This window comes from Mesoplodon densirostris, chromosome 18 (genome assembly GCF_025265405.1).
Source record: "Mesoplodon densirostris isolate mMesDen1 chromosome 18, mMesDen1 primary haplotype, whole genome shotgun sequence".
Taxonomy (NCBI): domain Eukaryota; kingdom Metazoa; phylum Chordata; class Mammalia; order Artiodactyla; family Ziphiidae; genus Mesoplodon; species Mesoplodon densirostris.
In genome coordinates this window covers 20,365,265-20,381,914 of record NC_082678.1, presented here as the reverse complement: position 1 = coordinate 20,381,914, position 16,650 = coordinate 20,365,265, and the positions used below count along the sequence as shown (strand labels likewise).

The 16,650-nt window shown below is 50.9% G+C and overlaps 1 protein-coding gene across 3 annotated transcripts in view; it reads right to left on the bottom strand.

Annotated features, from left to right (window-relative positions):
* The window catches only part of SDK2 (sidekick cell adhesion molecule 2), a 263,950-nt gene that overhangs the window by 99,171 nt on the left and 148,129 nt on the right, over window positions 1-16,650 (bottom strand). For all 3 annotated transcript variants that reach the window (XM_060080968.1, XM_060080970.1, XM_060080971.1), the window contains exon 3: window positions 13,008-13,114. In XM_060080968.1, coding sequence (XP_059936951.1) covers window positions 13,008-13,114 — 107 coding nt within the window. The remainder of the gene's footprint in view (window positions 1-13,007; window positions 13,115-16,650) is intronic.

Genomic DNA, 16,650 nt, shown 5'->3' with positions numbered 1-16,650 from the left:
TCTGGTTGCCCACTTGCCTGCTGGGATCTGGATGGACTCTGACTCAAAGAGCAGAGGCGTGGAGATGGGTGGAGTGTGGGAAGGGGTGTTGGTGCTGATGACCACGACTCTTGAAAATGAATGCACATCCTTGCTACCCAAAGGGTGGTCCGTGGGCCAGCACATGGGCACCACCTGGGCGCATGCTACAAAGGGAGAGCCTCAGGCCCGCCCCGCCCCCCAGACCTGCTGAATCAGAACCTGCCTTTTAACAAGACTCTCAGTCAACTGTGTCCACATCCAAGTGTGAGAAGTATTGTTTGCCCTCAAACCTGGCCCTGTGTCACTGAGTAACATGTCAAGAGTTAAAAGCACCTAATGCTGGGGTTTCATCCCCAAACTTCTGATGTCCGTGGTACAGGGTGTGGGCTTCCCATCAGAATCCCATGTGCAGTAAGGTTCAGACCACCGAAAACTGGCTGTGAGTCCCCGTTGCCCACCTGTTCCCTCCTGGGTCAAGGGGGCCGCATGCTAAGCCATATGGGTGTCCTGCTGCTTTGATTTCTTTCTTTTTTTAAATTTTTTTGGATTTATTTCTTAACCGCTCCAAGACCACTGCTCTTCTTCCTCTCCTTCAGCCAGGAGTCCCCAACCTGACTGCCCCTTAGAACCCTCTTTAATATTCTCAGAGGTAAGAACCTTTTGGGGTGGCTGGGGTCCAGACATCAGTATTTCTAGAGCCATTCAGGGTGTTCCAACACGATCCAAGGCTGAGAAGTACCGCTGGGCTGAAGCCAGTGGTTCTTACACTTTGGTGGGTCTCAGAATCCCCAGGGAACACGGTAAGCCCAGAAATTTGCTCCCACCCTTCCCTCGTCCCCTAGGGCACGGAAAGGCCCTGCTTCAACGTGCCTGGGTCTCTGAGTCCTTGACTCACCTCCCCGAGGATTCTGCTGTAACGCCGAAGTTCGAGGACCACCGGCCTACACTCTTGTTTTCCAAAGCCCTGGGCTTGAATCTCTTCTTGGCCACATTCCCCCTTGGAGGCCTTGCCTAATCTGATGGTTTTGGCCACAGTCTCTCTGCAAAGGCTCTCACATCTGGCTCCTGGCTCCTCCCTGAGCTCCAATACCCAACACCCGACTTGCCACAGGAAATGCTGGGTATTTCTTACCTCCCTGCCAAGCCTCCCTTCTTGCTTTCATAGTTCTGCTAATAGCTGCCCAACCTGTACCTGCCCAGATCACCTGGGCTCAGATCCTTGGAGACTTTCGTGGTGCTTCCTTTCCCGCACTACGGCCCCTCTGTTGGCCCAGGCCCCACCCACACGCTCGCCCCATCACTTGGCTGCACGGACTCCGCCCCTACATCATGGCCTACACTGGATCCCACCTCCCCCATCTTCCATACTGCTCCTGATTAATTTTTCTGACTTGCTCAGATCCTCTGGTATCTCCTCATTGCCCCAGGAAAGTCTACATTCCCTTGCCTGGATTCAAGGTCTTTCCCTAATTTGACCCCAACCAACCTTTCTTGTCCTAACGCCCACACCACGTCCTGCATCCCCCACCACAATGAATTACTTACACCCCGCTTCTCACCTCAGGGCCTTTCTTTGTGTGGGGGACCCTTCCTGGAACGCCACCAGAGCAAGCCATGATTCACCAGGGCACCACGATTCAACAGCATCCCAGGAGGATCTAGTCAAGTAAGTGTCTCAAGAAATGAAACCTGCCGTTGGCATCCTTGTGCTAATTTGGCAAGCAGTAAATGTAACGGTGGTGGCTTTGGAGTCACTGAGACCTGAATTCAAATCCCACTTCTGTTACTTATTAGGCATGACCTTGGGCAAAATTTTGACCTTGTTGAGCTTTAACTTCCTCTTCTGTAAACTGGAGTTAAGAAGAGTATCTCTCAGGGCTTCCCTGGTGGTGCAGTCATTAAGAATCTGCCTGCCATTGCAGGGGACACAGGTTCGATCACTGGTCTGAGAAGAATCCACATGCCACGGAGCAACTAAGCCCATGCACCACAACTATTGAAGCCTGTGAGCCTAGAGCCCATGCTCCACAACAAGAGAGGCCACCACAATAAGAAGCCCGAGAACCACAACCAAGAGTAGCCCCAGTCGCCACAACTAGAGAAAGCCCGCGTGCAGCAACAAAGACCCAACACAGCCAAAATAAATAAATAAATAAATAAATAAATAAAAAGAGAATGGTCTACATAAAAAAAATGATACAGGGCTTTCCTGGTGGCGCAGTGGTTGAGAGTCCGCCTGCCGATGCAGGGGACGCGGGTTCGTGCCCCGGTCTGGGAGGATCCCGCGTGCCGTGGAGTGGCTGGGCCCGTGAGCCATGGCCGCTGGGCCTGCGCGTCTGGAGCCTGTGCTCTGCAACGGAAGAGGGGCCACAGCAGTGAGAGGCCCGCGTACAGCAAAAAAAAAAAAAAAAGATACAAATGAACTTATATACAAACAGAAATAGACCCACAGACATAGAAAACAAACTTATGGTTACCAAAGAGGAAAGGGGGGAGAGATAAATTAGGGATTTGGGATTAATTTATACACACTACTATATATAAAGTAGATAAACAACAAGGACCTACTGTATAGCACAGGGAACTATACTCAATGTTTTGTAATAACCTATAAGGGAAAAGAACCTGAAAAAGAATATATATATATGTATGTATAACTGAATCACTTTGTTGTACACCTGAAACTAACACAACATTGTAAATCAACTATACTTCAATAAAAAAAAAACGATGGCTACCTTACTATTTATCTCCCATTCAACATGATCTTCTTACAGTGTGATTGATACTCCTGCCACTGAGAGGTGGGAGCTAAGACCCCTCCCCCTTGAGTCTAGGGGTTTTGTGACTATACTGGTAGAATATGCTGGAAGTGATGCTACGTGACTTTCAAGGCTAGGTCATCAGAAGGATGTGGCTTTCACCTGGCTCTCCAGACACTCCTGCTTGGAATCCAGCTGCCATATTGTAAGGAAGCTCAATTTAGCTCACACAGACACAGGAACAGCTCTTGTGCAGAGGAACTGAGGTCCCAGATGATGGCCAGCATCAAAATTGGACATGTGAATGAACATGCGAGCCCTCAGATAATTTCAGCCCCCAGCCTTTGGGTCTTCTAGTTGAGACGTCAGTCATCCAAGAGCAGAGACCAGCTGTTCCCACCGTGCTTGGTCCAGACTCACAGAATCTGTGAGCATGATAAATGACTGTGGTGCACCATGATGTTTGTTATGCAGCCATAGAAACAGGAAGAGTATAGTCAAGTGCTAAAAACTGTGTCTAATATTTATAATATTAAAATACTGGAATCCTATACATTTTTCACAGTTTAAACATCAACCTCTTCAACAAAGATTATCCCATGCCACCCAGTCACTGACCCTACGTCAGGTTTCTTTCTAGGTGGACTTCACACAGATTGTCTCATTTCATCCACATAATGACATGACAAAGCTCAACTTTCCTAAATACACATTTTTAAGTTGTTTACTAATTTCTGTTACTTGGCTCTGTCTATAAAAAAATTGCATCAATAAATCACATTGATTTCAGTTCTTACAATAATTTTATCTATTTAAAAAACTTTTCACAGAGCTCCGAAGATATATTTGAACAATTTAAAGCAATTTCATGGTAATCGTGTTTTTCCTCCTCTCTCGGGTTTTATTAGCTCCATTTCGTCAGTGAGGAAATTAAAGCTCATGGAGATAGAGTGGCTTATCCAACGTACGCAGTTAGGGCTGGGCCGGCCAGCATTCAAACCCGGCTCTCCCTTTTCACTTCCTCCTCACCTCTTCCATGACTCATCCCCTGCGTTAAAATTCTTCATGCACATTCTTTATCTCTTTCTACTACACTGAAAGCCTCAAGAGGCAGTTCTATTCAATTATATTCATGAGCAAATCCTTATACGACACCAGGCCCCGTCCTCTGCACACAGTAGGTTCTCTCTAAACTCACCCAATGCCATCATGCAATGACTCTTTATTGAGTCCCTACTATGGGTCAGGCAGGTTCTGCAGAAGGTGCTGAAGAAAGACCCGGTCCCTGTCCTTGTGGAGCTTATGGTCTGGTTAGGGGAACAGGCATAAGAAAACCAACCCAACGAAATTCAGGGACATATTGTGACAACTGTTAGGAAGAAGGAACAGGGTTTTTTGTTTGTTTGCTTGTTTGTTTTTGCGGTACGCAGGCCTCTCGCTGTTGTGGCCTCTCCCGTTGTGGAGCACAGGCTCCGGACGCACAGGCTTAGCGGCCATGGCTCACGGGCCCAGCCGCTCCGCGGCGTGTGGGATCTTCCTGGACCGGGGCATGAACCTGTGTCCCCTGCATCGGCAGGCGGACTCTCAACCACTGGCCACCAGGGAAGTCCCCAGGGTTTTTTTTTTTAATGAGAGGCGACATGAAGGGAACCTACTTTAGACTGGGAGGTGGGGGTGAGGCTTTTTTGTAAGCAGAGACATAAATAAAGGGTAGGTGTTAGCCAGTGTGTGTGTGTGGTGGGGGGCGGCGTGGTGATAGTCCAGAGGAAAGAGAGTATGCGAAGGCTAGGAGGTAGGAGAGAAGTGCTAGTTTGAGGAAATTTAAAAATGCCAATAGGGCAGGGTGGTGGGTTTGTTCAGTGGACGGATGAATGAAGAGATGGATGGATAGATGGGTAATTGGATGAGGGCAGGGATGGATGGACGGATGAATGGATGGAGAGGAGGCATGGATGGATGAAGGAAATGCAGGATGGAGGGATGGATGATTGTATGTATATGTGGATGCATGCACAGTTGGATAAGTAGGTAGATGGGTGGATGGATGGGTGGATAGATGGAGAGAGGGAGGCATGGTGGATGGAGGGATGGGTGATTGTGTGCATGTATGTATATATGGCAGGATGGATAGGTGAAGGAAGGGCACAGCTGGCCTTGTCCAAGTTTTGCGGTTGATGCTCTCATTCACGCTTCCATCCCACAGTCTCCCCTCCCTATGGCTCTTAGGGCCCCAGAACCCTCCCAATTCTCTCTACTCCATTTTGCCACATGGGCCTCCTAGGTCAGGGAGTCCCTTCCCTCTGCTCAGGGGGCCCAGCGCACAGGCGTGTATGTCCTGAACACCAGCTGCAAGGGTGGTGCTGAGAAGAAGTCTGCTCAGCCAGCCAGTGCAGGAGAAAGGCTAGAGGGAAGTGCACACTGATGGGGCTGGGGATCCAGGATCTCCTAGGAAAACTCACTCCCACTGAGGTGGAAACAGATAACGGTTTATCTACTATACTTCCTCTCCAAGATACATGCTTGTTAATATACCACGTTGTTCCTTGCAGCGCTGATCCAACTTTTCCTAAAAATTCCCCCAAGAGCAAAGAAGTATGGGCCTGGGGCACAGCTGGACGTGACCTAAAATTAATTCCTGATGTTTTTGTTATATATTGAAAGGTCTTGTAGGGCTGTAGGGCTTCCCTGGTGGCGCAGTGGTTGAGAGTCCGCCTGCCGATGCAGGGGACACGGGTTCGTGCCCCGGTCCGGGAAGATCCCACATGCCGCGGAGCGGCTGGGCCCGTGAGCCATGGCTGCTGAGCCTGCGCGTCCGGAGCCTGTGCTCCGCAACTGGGGGCCGTGACAGTGAGAGGCCCGCGTACCACAAAAAAAAAAAAAAAAAGGTTTCGTAAATTATGCATTCCACTTCAGAATATATTTATTGCTTTTATTTATAAAACATTTTTTATCATGAAATATGTCATGCATAAAAAATAGCGAATATAATTATATGAATAGTTCAAGGAAGAAGAATAGAATGCACACTCATGTACCCACCAGCCAGTTTAAGGAACAGCACATGAACAAACCTCGTCCCTCTCCCCCACGGCATTCCTCCCATCATATCCCCTCCCTCGCCAGAGGTAATTGCCGTCTTGGATGCTGTGTCAATCATGTCATTGCTTTTTTTTTTCTTTCAAGTTTCACCACACGTAGATGCATCCTCAAACAATTTATTGCTAATTTAGCCTGTTTCTAAGCCCTTTGGGTTATTTTGTATGTCACCTACTGTGATTTGCTTTTTTTTGTGCAACATGTTTTTTGGGAGCTCCATCTCCGTCCTTGTACTTGGTTTAGTCATTTTCATAGCTGCTTGGACGTCCATGTATCAAGATAGCACAGTGCTGCTGCAGGCTGGCTTTGTTATCAGTGTTTTGCCGTCCTGCTGACAACAGTCTCATGTGGATCTTCTAGCACATGTGGCTGAGAGAATCTCTGGAGGATGCACCTAAAGGTGGAACTGCTGGGTTGTAGGTTGTGCAAATGTTAATCGTATGAGGTTATGCCAAGCTGTTTTCCTGACATGCACCAATTTGCTAATTCACACACCCACCAGCAGTGGTGAGACTTTGTATTAACACCTTGTCTCGCTAGACTCTGGTTTTCGCAATGGGATTGTACTTCCCTGTGGTTGTGCTCGTTTCTTATGAACATGCTGTTTCTCCCTCCAATCAGTTGTATCATGCCTCTGACTCTAACCATCCATGACTTCCACTGCATCCTGAGTAACACTGAAACGCCCAATCGCATCTTAGAATGTCACCATCTGTCCCCAATGCCTCACCTCCTCTGCCGCACCTCCTTCCCCATCTCCATTCTACATTCAACATACACACTCAGGTTGAGGATTAAGAAAAATGGGCCCATTGGTGGCACTCTGGACATCAACTCGAGTCCATGTGACAATGGGTCTGATGCCCTCAGCTCTCATTTTGTACAGGTGGCTGCCAAGCTGCCCAGCAGAACGGGGGGCAGGCCAGACTCCCCAGTGGAGCAGGGGCTCTTGGCCCTCTGATGTGTGGGTGGGCTTATTGCTGGGGCTGGGGGTTCCAAGTCTGAGCCATCCGCCCACCTGGTGAGGGCTGGGATGGGGTCAGGGATGTTGCTCAGGTGAGTAGGACAAAGAGGTGCCCACGGGATCTGGATGCCAACTCCAGAACCATTGCCCAACCCTCTCAGCCATTCAGTCCACTTGCCACATGCCAGAAATTTATGGCGACTTCATAAAAACAGACTCGAGGTGGGGTCAGGAAGGGAGCTGGGGAGGTGGGTGGATATTTTCTGACTTCCCCTTAATTGCTGTAATTAAAAACATGTAAAGAGGGGACTTCTCTGGTGGCGCAATGGTTAAGAATCCACCTGCCAATGCAGGGGACACGGGTTTGAGCCCTGGTCCGGGAAGATCCCACATGCCGTGGGGCAACTAAGCCTGTGCGCCACAACTACTGAGCCTGCGCTCTAGAGCCCATGAGCCACAACTACTGAGCCCACACGCCACAACTACTGAAGCCCACGCGCCTGGAGCCCGTGCTCCGCAACAAGAGAAGCCGCCGCAATGAGAAGCTCGCATACCACAATGAAGAGTAGCCGCCGTTTGCCACAACTAGAGAAAACCCGTGCACAGCAACGAAGACCCACCACAGCCAAAAATAAAGTAAATAAATAAATTTAATAAAATAAAAAAACATGTAAAGAATCTTTTTGTAATGACTTCGCTATTATCATTAGTGGTTAGCACAGCTGCCTTATTAATTTCTCATTAGAACCCAATTCACAGCCCCTCTTTGGGAGGGGGGGATAAGAGCCAGGGGTGGGGCCTGCCTGGCCTGGCCTGATCCAGTCCCTGTGGAACTGGCTGCTTGAAACCCCAGGACAAAACCCTCCCACCCCGGGAAGCAGAAACAGCCAAGGAGGGAAGATGAGGGGTTTGGAGAAGCAGCCATGCCCCATCCGTCCTCAGAACAGTGAGCATCTGTGTGTCTGTGTAAAAGAAACAGACGGAGGGACAGACAGATGCAGGAGGTCTGCAGGGCACAAATCTGGGAGAGGCCCAGGACTGGGATGGGTGAGGAAGGTGAAAGATTTAAGGAGGTACAGACTGTCAGGGTCCTGCAAGCGCACGCTGAGGCCCTGAGAGGCAGTGCCTCCTTAAATTCTTTTTTTTTTTTTTTTTTTTTTAAATGATACACTGGCCTCTCACTGTTGTGGCCTCTCCCGTTGCAGAGCACAGGCTCCGGACACGCAGGCTCAGCGGCCATGGCTCACGGGCCCAACCGCTCCGCGGCATGTGGGATCCTCCCGGACCGGGGCACGAACCCGTGTCCCCTGCATCGGCAGGCAGACTCTCAACCACTGCGCCACCAGGGAAGCCCCCCTCCTTAAATTCTGCATCCTCCCTGCCTCACTTGCCTCACCCTAGCCCCAGCCCTGGAGAGCAGAGGTGGCGCCTAGGACCATACCTCCGAAGGTAGACAGAATGAGAAAGGGTGTGAATGTTTATCCCAGGACGCCTTCCCTGGTTGGCCTGGCAGAGAGAAGACGTGTACACTCTGCCACCCCGAGTGTTCCCTGGGCTGGGCGCCATTTATGATGGCTTGTGTGCACTGACTGATGACTTATTGTGACCACCCGGCCAGGTAGGTACTAATATGAACGTTCCCTTTTACACACGAGGAGGCAAAAGCACACAGAAGTTAAGTAATTTGCCCAAGGTCGCACAGCTAGGGAGAGGTGAGGGGGATCTGAACTCAGGGTTCATGGCTGGGTCCATGGCTGGGTTCATGGCTCCACTCTACGGCTGCTGGTGGCAAGGCAGGAGAAAGGAGAGGGTAGAAAGACTGGCTGTGGGAACTTGGGTTGTCCTCTGACCTTTCTTTTAAGAGCCCTTATCTTTTTTTTGGGGGCAGTACCACGAGGCACGTGGGATCTTGGTTCCCATACCCGGGATAGAACCTGCACCCCCTGCAGCGGAAGCACAGAGCCTTAACCACTGGAACGCCAGGGAAGTCCCTCCTCTGACCTTTCTAAGCCTCACTTTCCTCATCTCAAGATGTGGCTCCCTAGACATGCCTTCCTACATCTGAGGCCTGTCCTAGGGACCCACGGAGGGAAGAGTGCACGTTTGCACAATTTCACCGGAGGGCAGAGAGGTTTGGAGGCTCTGCTGCATCTCACTAGCATCTCCTTAGGGACGCGGGTGTCCAGCCTGGACCTGTGATTGTGATTGTTCTGAAGGCTCTCGGGCTTGTGCTCATCTTTTCAGGGAAACAGAAGCTGTGCTTCCTTCTCCATCTGCACCCCGGACCCCTACTCCCCAGGTGTCCAGAGCCCTAAGCTAGTCCCCGACTAGACTGGGACTAGAATCCACGGTTTCTCCCTCGCATCCTCCCAGGGGTCATGCCCTGGCACACAAAGAACCCGGAAGCTAATTTTTTGTCTGCTGATAGCAAAGAAAAGGGGTGACGGGTCAAGGCCACCTGGTGGCGTGAGATGGCCTTCAGCCTAGGTGGGGGCCGCATCTACTCACAGGGCTGTCTGGACACGAATTATTACAGTCCAGAGGTGTCCCTCTGATTCTCTTTGACCCCTGGCCCCAGCAGCGACTGCCCTCCCCTCAGCTGGACCCCATTTTGATCTTTCTCTTCTCGCCCTCAGGCAGCAGCGTGGGGAGGTGTGGACTCAGGTCATGGCTTCAGCTTCTGCCTCTGGTGCCTCCTAACTGTGACTTCGGCGAGTCCCCTCAGCCACACCGAGCCTCAGTTTTCTCATCTGTAAATGGGGATGGGGGCTTCCACTCTGCAGGCTGGGATGAGGCGGGGATGGATGGGGGAAGGTGAGTGAGTTTCCCTTCTCTCCCACTGTGGCCACCAGGGCTGGGCGAAACCGCCATCTGTTAAGACGAGTGCTTTTCTCAGCTGTCAGACGGAAGTTTCTAAGGCTCCCCTAACTCTTTTGCTTTAGGGTCCAAAGGGCTGCACAGGGTGCTTTCTGCTTGATGACGCTCTGGAGGACAGAGCTTCAGGCTTGCAAAGCGGCCCGGGGCAGATGAGGCTGGGGTCTCGGCACCGGCCCCCGGATACCAGCTCAGGGAGCTGCACCTGGTGTGTCAGGAAGGGCTGAAGCTGGCTCTCCCCACACCGCCCCTTTGGCCCCTTCGAGGTGCCCCGTGCTCTCTGCCAGGGGCCTGTAACCGCATCTGCACAGCTCAGCAGCAGCAACACCATGTGGCCTGGTGGCCACATGGTGACAACCATGGTTGTCACTGTGTCCAGAAGGTGCCTGGAGCCCAGGGTGACAGGTAGCTCTGAGCAGCAGGGCAGGGATCCCCCTGTGAGAAGTGGTGGAGGGGAAGGGGCCGGGCTGGCCGATGGCCCAGGGGACAGTGGCAGCTCCCTGCTCTGCATTTGGCCAGGACAACTTTTCCCGGAAGCCATTCCATCCTGAGGCCTGTTTCTTCCTTCTTTAAAATGATAATATAGAATATTCATTGTAGCATTTACTCTCACTGAATCAAAGTGTATCATCTGTAGGCATTGGCTAGGTGCATTGGTGGATACGGGCTCAAGGAAGGGCAAAGCCTAGGGGGAGGTAGTACTAGATGCACATTACAGATGAGGAACCTGAGCTGGGTGAGGCTCAGAGAGGGTCAGTCACTTCCCTGGGGTCACACAGTGACTGAGGGCAGAGTTAGGATTCGAATGTGGTCCGTCCAACACGAAAGCCTAACCTCTTCATCAACCGTGCTGCCAGTCATGGTGACAGGCACCCCACAGCCTGCCAACACTGTTTTTTTTTTTTTTTTTTTTTGCTGTACGCGGGCCTCTCACTGCTGTGGCCTCTCCCGTTGCGGAGCACAGGCTCCGGACACACAGGCTCCGCGGCCATGGCTCGCGGGCCCAGCCGCTCCGCGGCATGTGGGATCTTCCGGGATCGGGGCACGAACCCGTGTCCCCTGCATCGGCAGGCGGACTCTCAACCACTGCGCCACCAGGGAAGCCCCTGCCAACACTGTTAAGCACCCTCCCTCCCAACCCTTCCCCCCTGACTGGACCTCAGCACTGCAGAGTCCCAGGCTCCCTCATGGGTTTGGGCCAGGCCCCCTGCATGTCACCGCTACCTGGGGTCATTCCAGCCGGCATCACCTGGAGTGGTCCAGGACCCTCAGGACCCAGAGAGCCCATATTGTGCGTGTGTGTATATGTGTGTACGTGGGGGGGACCCCCACCTCGAGGGTCTGTGACTGGGCAGACAGTTAGGGTGTTGGCTAGCTCGAGTCTCTGCCATCTGCTTTTCACCCCCAGGTCAGTCTGAGCCCTTGTCTGCCACGTGCAGGGAATACCAGGGACACCTGAGTCCTTAACAAAGGCCTCTGCCCTCCATCCGTGCACGGGCTCGCTTGCTCTGCACATGGGCCTGGTCACAACCCATCCCTCTGCTTGGGGGCAGGAGGGTACCTTTGGGTCTGGGGACAGGATCCATACACATGCAGGCCCGGTTTCAAGGGAGCATCCTCATGTGAAAAGGAAGATGCCTATGGTGGGAGAGGGGTCAGGGGGCCGAGTCCTGGGGTCCTGGATCCCTACCACAACCAAGGAAAGAAACATCTCAGCCACACAGACACTGCTCCTCTTCCTTTCTCTTTCTGATTGGCAGAGCCAGCCCAGGGGAGACTCATGTCATCTCTGCGGCTTTCAACTCCAGAAAGTTCTATCGTCTCCTGTGAGCAAAGGCTGTGGAACAGACACTCGCCTGCTTCCCCCGACAGCCTGGACTGACTGGTGTCCTGAAAGGTATTTTCAACTGCACATACACACACATGTCCTCACGTGCACACAGGTGAACAAAGACGCCGACCAATCCAGACACACATTTGCACAAACACATGCCTGAACCCACACCCACCCTGGAGTGCACACAGTCACACACATGAGCAGTCTCTCTGCGGGCTGACCCACGGCTACCCCTGCACTGCTGGACTCTGGGCACCGGCTAAATGAAGCTCTGTGGGAGCCCTCCAGCTGGCTGCCAGCAGCCCTGATCCATCATTTTAATTCGGGGCTTTTCCACTCCTCTGAGTAAGCTGAGCTGCCTTTAGTGCTGATTTATGGGACAATCGGTCCTCCACTTCTGATTACGGTTGTTTTCCATAATTATTATAAACACTCTTTGCCCTCACTTGAGGTTTTCTTCTCGATTTCTCTCCCACTTCTCTCCAAGTAGCAAGCTCTCTCCTGCACTAAATCTGAGTCAAGCCCCAGTGGGCCCCAGAGGAGAGGGTGTCCTTTTTTTTAAAAAAAGGTTTAAGGGCTCATTAAGGTGTTCCACACCCCCGTGGCCCACGGTGCAAACTTGGACCTCTCCTCCTAAAAATCCCAGAATGAAACAGCCCATAATGAGGCTCATTTCTAAGGCAGCTATCTTAGAATGGGGGGCAGGTCTGGGCAGGTCTGGGAAGGGGATACTGGGTCACAGGGGGAGGGGGTGGATTGCTGCGCTGGTTCCTGAGATGCCCTTGGGTTCTTCTCAGGCTTCCCTCTTGTCCTCCATCTGAGGGAGCCCTCTGGGGCTTGGTGGCAGTGGAGGAAGTCTGTTACCCCAAAGGCTCGGCGAGGGTCTATTACCTTACCCTCTGCTTGTCTGGCCCTTTCAGGAACCCTGACTCATCAGGTCCCCTCTCCCTCTTAGAGCTACGGTACCCACACCAGCCATCTCCCAACGCCTCCTGAGACCGTGGAGACCCCCAGGCTGTTACTGCTCCAGGGCTGAGCAAGCTGGAAGATGGAAAAGTTAAGGTCATGGGGGGGCCCTGGGAAATCTGCCAAGAAGAGCCCGGGGAGTCTGCCATGACGAAGACCCCCCAAGTTGGAGGCCAAACCCAGAGGAGTCCCTTGAAGCAGGTGACAGGGCCTCCTTTTCAAAGCAGAAGCAGCATCTAGAGAGTGCTGAACTCATAGCCAGCAGATGTGTGTCACGTGTCAGCGGTGTGGCCTTGAGAGCGCTTGCCACCTCTCTGGGCCTTGGTTCCCAGATGGCGGGAAGGGTCACCATTAGCACCCAGGGAGCGTGGAAAGCCACAGCTGGGATTTGGCTCTGCCCAGCGTGTGGCCGATGGGTGACGACTCTGCAGATCCTCTCCCGCTTCACGCCCTCCCCCCACCCGCCCCAAGTCTGCGTGGTACTCACAGGCCACCTGGACCTCGGTTTGCCGCTGCAGCAGAGCGCCCATCCGATTACGCACGATGCAGCGGTAGAAGCCGGCGTGGGTGCGGTCCAGGCTGGTGATCATGTACCTGGGGGCAGACGAGACAGCCAGTGAGCCAAGTCGGGCAGCTACAGGGATGCAGAGGTCAAACTAGGGTCAGAGGGCAGAGGTCGCCACATGACCCTCTTCCATAATGAAAGGTGCCAGGGAGCCCTTGGCTCTACCATGGGGGTCACAGAAGGGTCTTTATTAATAAGAGGTCCCTCCCAAAGGCTTTTGCTCAGCTGCCCAGGAAGGAGCCTGCACTTTCCCAAGGACAGGAGATGCTGAGCCTGAGCCCTTGACCGTGGCCGTGACCAGGCCTCCCAGGACTGTTTTGGGTCTGTTGGAGGCGAGTGTCCTCCCCTGACTGTGACCTGAATGACTGAGAAAGGTGGGGGCATTTTCTTTAGCCTGGACCAGGGATACGCCATAAATGTTAACTTAAATGGATGTAGGTTTGTCATAAAGCAGAAACTAATACACCATTGTAAAGCAATTATACTCCAATAAAGATGTTAAAATAAATAAGTAAGTAAGTAAGTAAATAAATAAATGGAGGCAGGGAAATTTACGTTTTCCCAAACGCTTTGCATCATTCCGTGCTTAGAGTTGCAGACAGCTCCACTGAAGCTCTGTGAAGGGAAAAGGCAAAGCCATCTGGGCAGGGCAGGTTGGCTTTCTGTACGTGTGGGCCCTGGGGCCAGAATGCATGAACCCAAGGAGGCTCTAGGGTATCCTGCCTTGGGAGCACGTCACTGGCCGGAGTGCTGCAGAGTCTGGTGTTGGGGGGAGGGTGGGGGGAGAGCAGGTGTGTGGGGCGCTAACCTGGCTGGGAGGAAAGGAGGAGGCCAGGCAGGTCAGTGCAAGGAGCTTCTGGCGGCGAGACACGGCAGATGATAGGTGCTCTCTGGTATGGAGGGGGCTAGTTCCCCTAGCACCCATCTCGTGATCACCTTTCTGATCCTTGGGCAGTGAATGGCCCAGCAGAGACCTCTGAGGATCCAGGGGCTTGTGCCTAGGAGACTTCCCCTGCCCTTGGGTGTCCTAGGTTTTGCCAGCTGACTTGGTGAACAAGCTTATTGCCACCTGCTCCCAGGCTATGCCAACCCTGGGACAGAGCAACCTTATTTGTAGGATTTGCCAAGTTTTCTTTTACGTGAGTTCTAGCCAGTGTCCATCAGCATCTCACAATGATGAAACAACTACCACTTTCTGAGCACCACCTATGCTTCAGATGCTGTATTCAGTACTTTTCATTCACTTCATTTCATTTCTTTTTTTTTTAGCTGCACCACGTGACTTGTGGGATCTCAGTTCTCTGACCAGGGATCGAACCTGGGCCCCTGGCAGTGAAAGCGCTGAGTTTTAACCACTGCACCACCAAGGAATTCCCTTCATTCATTTCTTTATTTCACACAGCAGTTCCCAGACTACTGTATATCATGGACCAGTAACACTTAAAAAAATGGGGCCAGACATAAGATTGTATTACGTACGGCCAAGTAAGACCATTAAAACCAACCAACCAAAAAGCAAGCTGGGAAACAATCAAGCAACCAACCAAACAAACAAAAAGATACAGGCATGGAGAGAAAAAGGAACAGATATGGTCAGTATTTTATCTAAAAAGGACATTTTTGAGATCACAAAAAAAGAAATGTAATCTCAGCATCAAAGCAATTTTAACACATTTTAAACTGAAATTTTATGCCGCGCCCACGACACTAGCTTCACTTTTCTCATTTGACGTGGACAAGTGCAAAATGTCGTGGGTCTGAATTTGAGAGTCTTTCACCTAATCTCCCTGCTAACGCTATGGAGGCAATACTTTTATTAGCTCCCCCTCCCCATTTTAGAGGTGAGGAAATTGAGGTTCAGAAATATCACATCATTGACCTGTGGTCTCACAGGCAGTAAGAGGCAGGGCCAGGGTCCCAAAGAACCTTTCTGACTCCAAGCCCAGCTGCTAACCTGCTCAACACGGACATCCTACCCCAAAGGGCCCCACCTTCCATCCTGGGACTGCACGAGCCCCAGACTCACGGGTGGCTGTGTGCCAAGCCTGCTCTGGCTCTGCATTAATATCCAGAACCTTCTGGCTGTCCAAGTCTCTTATCTCTGCCACCGGCTGAAGCTCTTATCTGTCCTTCGTTACTATGCACAGAGTGATGATGGGGAGATAGCGGGTGCCTAGGCTCTGGCAAATTTCCTATTCTCCCTCTTTACATCCTCAAGCCCATCACAGGCTCTCTTGCCTCTGACCCATCACTCCCTGGGGGAGGGGGGGGGGACAGCTTTGGGTAAACTGTTTGGGTCTTAAAAGTAATGGGGTGACCCAAGAGGAAGATGGAAGGAGAGATTGGCTGGAAAAGCTCTCTATCTTTGAAAATGGAATCAGATATTATTAAAAAGCACCAGGGAGAGGAAAATGAACAGAAATGGCCAAACACAAAAAGATGCTCGGCCTCTGTCACAGTGAAAGAGAGTCCAATCAAAAACAAGACAATATTCACATATCAGATTGCCAAAAATTTTCTTGTATGATAACACCCATGGCAAGAGGGAGGGGGTAGGGAGGCTGACCTCAGATCGGCTGATGAAAGTGTAAATTGGCCTTTCAGCCTTTGGGGCAGAATCGATCAAAGTAAGAATATTCCAGTCTTTTGACCCAGAGGCTGTACTCCAGGGAGCCGGCCTTTCAGATGTACTTGCAAAAATGTGACAAAAAACAGGTATGAGGATGTTCACTGTGGTTTTGCTTGTAACGGCAGAGATAAACGAACAAAAACCAGAAGCAGCCATCAAAACTGTTCTGTCTCATCCATCAAAAATGGAACTGAATCGACTAATGATGCTGTAGCCACAGAATGAACGAAGAACACCTGTATGGGATGAGACAGAACCGTCTCCAAGATGCACAAAGCACGGAAAGGAAGTCGAAGCTGGAGACCGCGGATGTTTATGGAAATTAAAAACACGAGAAATAAGCTAAATAGTATCACAGCTGAGTGTCAGGGACATGAGAGATAATGTATTCTTATCACTTGATAAGTTGTTGTTTATTGATACAGGCTACCAAGCCCTTAGTCTAATGTTTAGGATCATGCAAATTGACCCAATAAAAAGAATTTTGAGTTTGTGAGCCAAAAAAAAAAAAAAAAAAAAGTCAAAGAACAGTGTAAGTGTTATGATACCATGCGGGTAAACTGGAATAGTACATATTTGTATATATCTGCACATGCATAATCATATATACCCTCTAGCATGGACATAAAATTTTTTCGGGATGGATACTCCAAAACATGTGATCTGCCTTTTGGGAGATGTATTAGGAACGCAGAAGGAGGGAAACGTCTACTTTTCGATTTTATGTCTTTCTACGCCATCAGAATGTTCTTTATCGTATGCATATGTTGCTTTTATTTTAAAAATAAAATTAAAAAATGCACTTTGAGCATATAATGTCAGGATATATTATAAAAAAGACACCAGGGACTCATTGGATCTGGGTTTGTTTGCTGATGTCAGTGATGTGTTGTGAAATTTAAACTTTAATAAAAGTTGATTTCTGCAGAAAGCTCT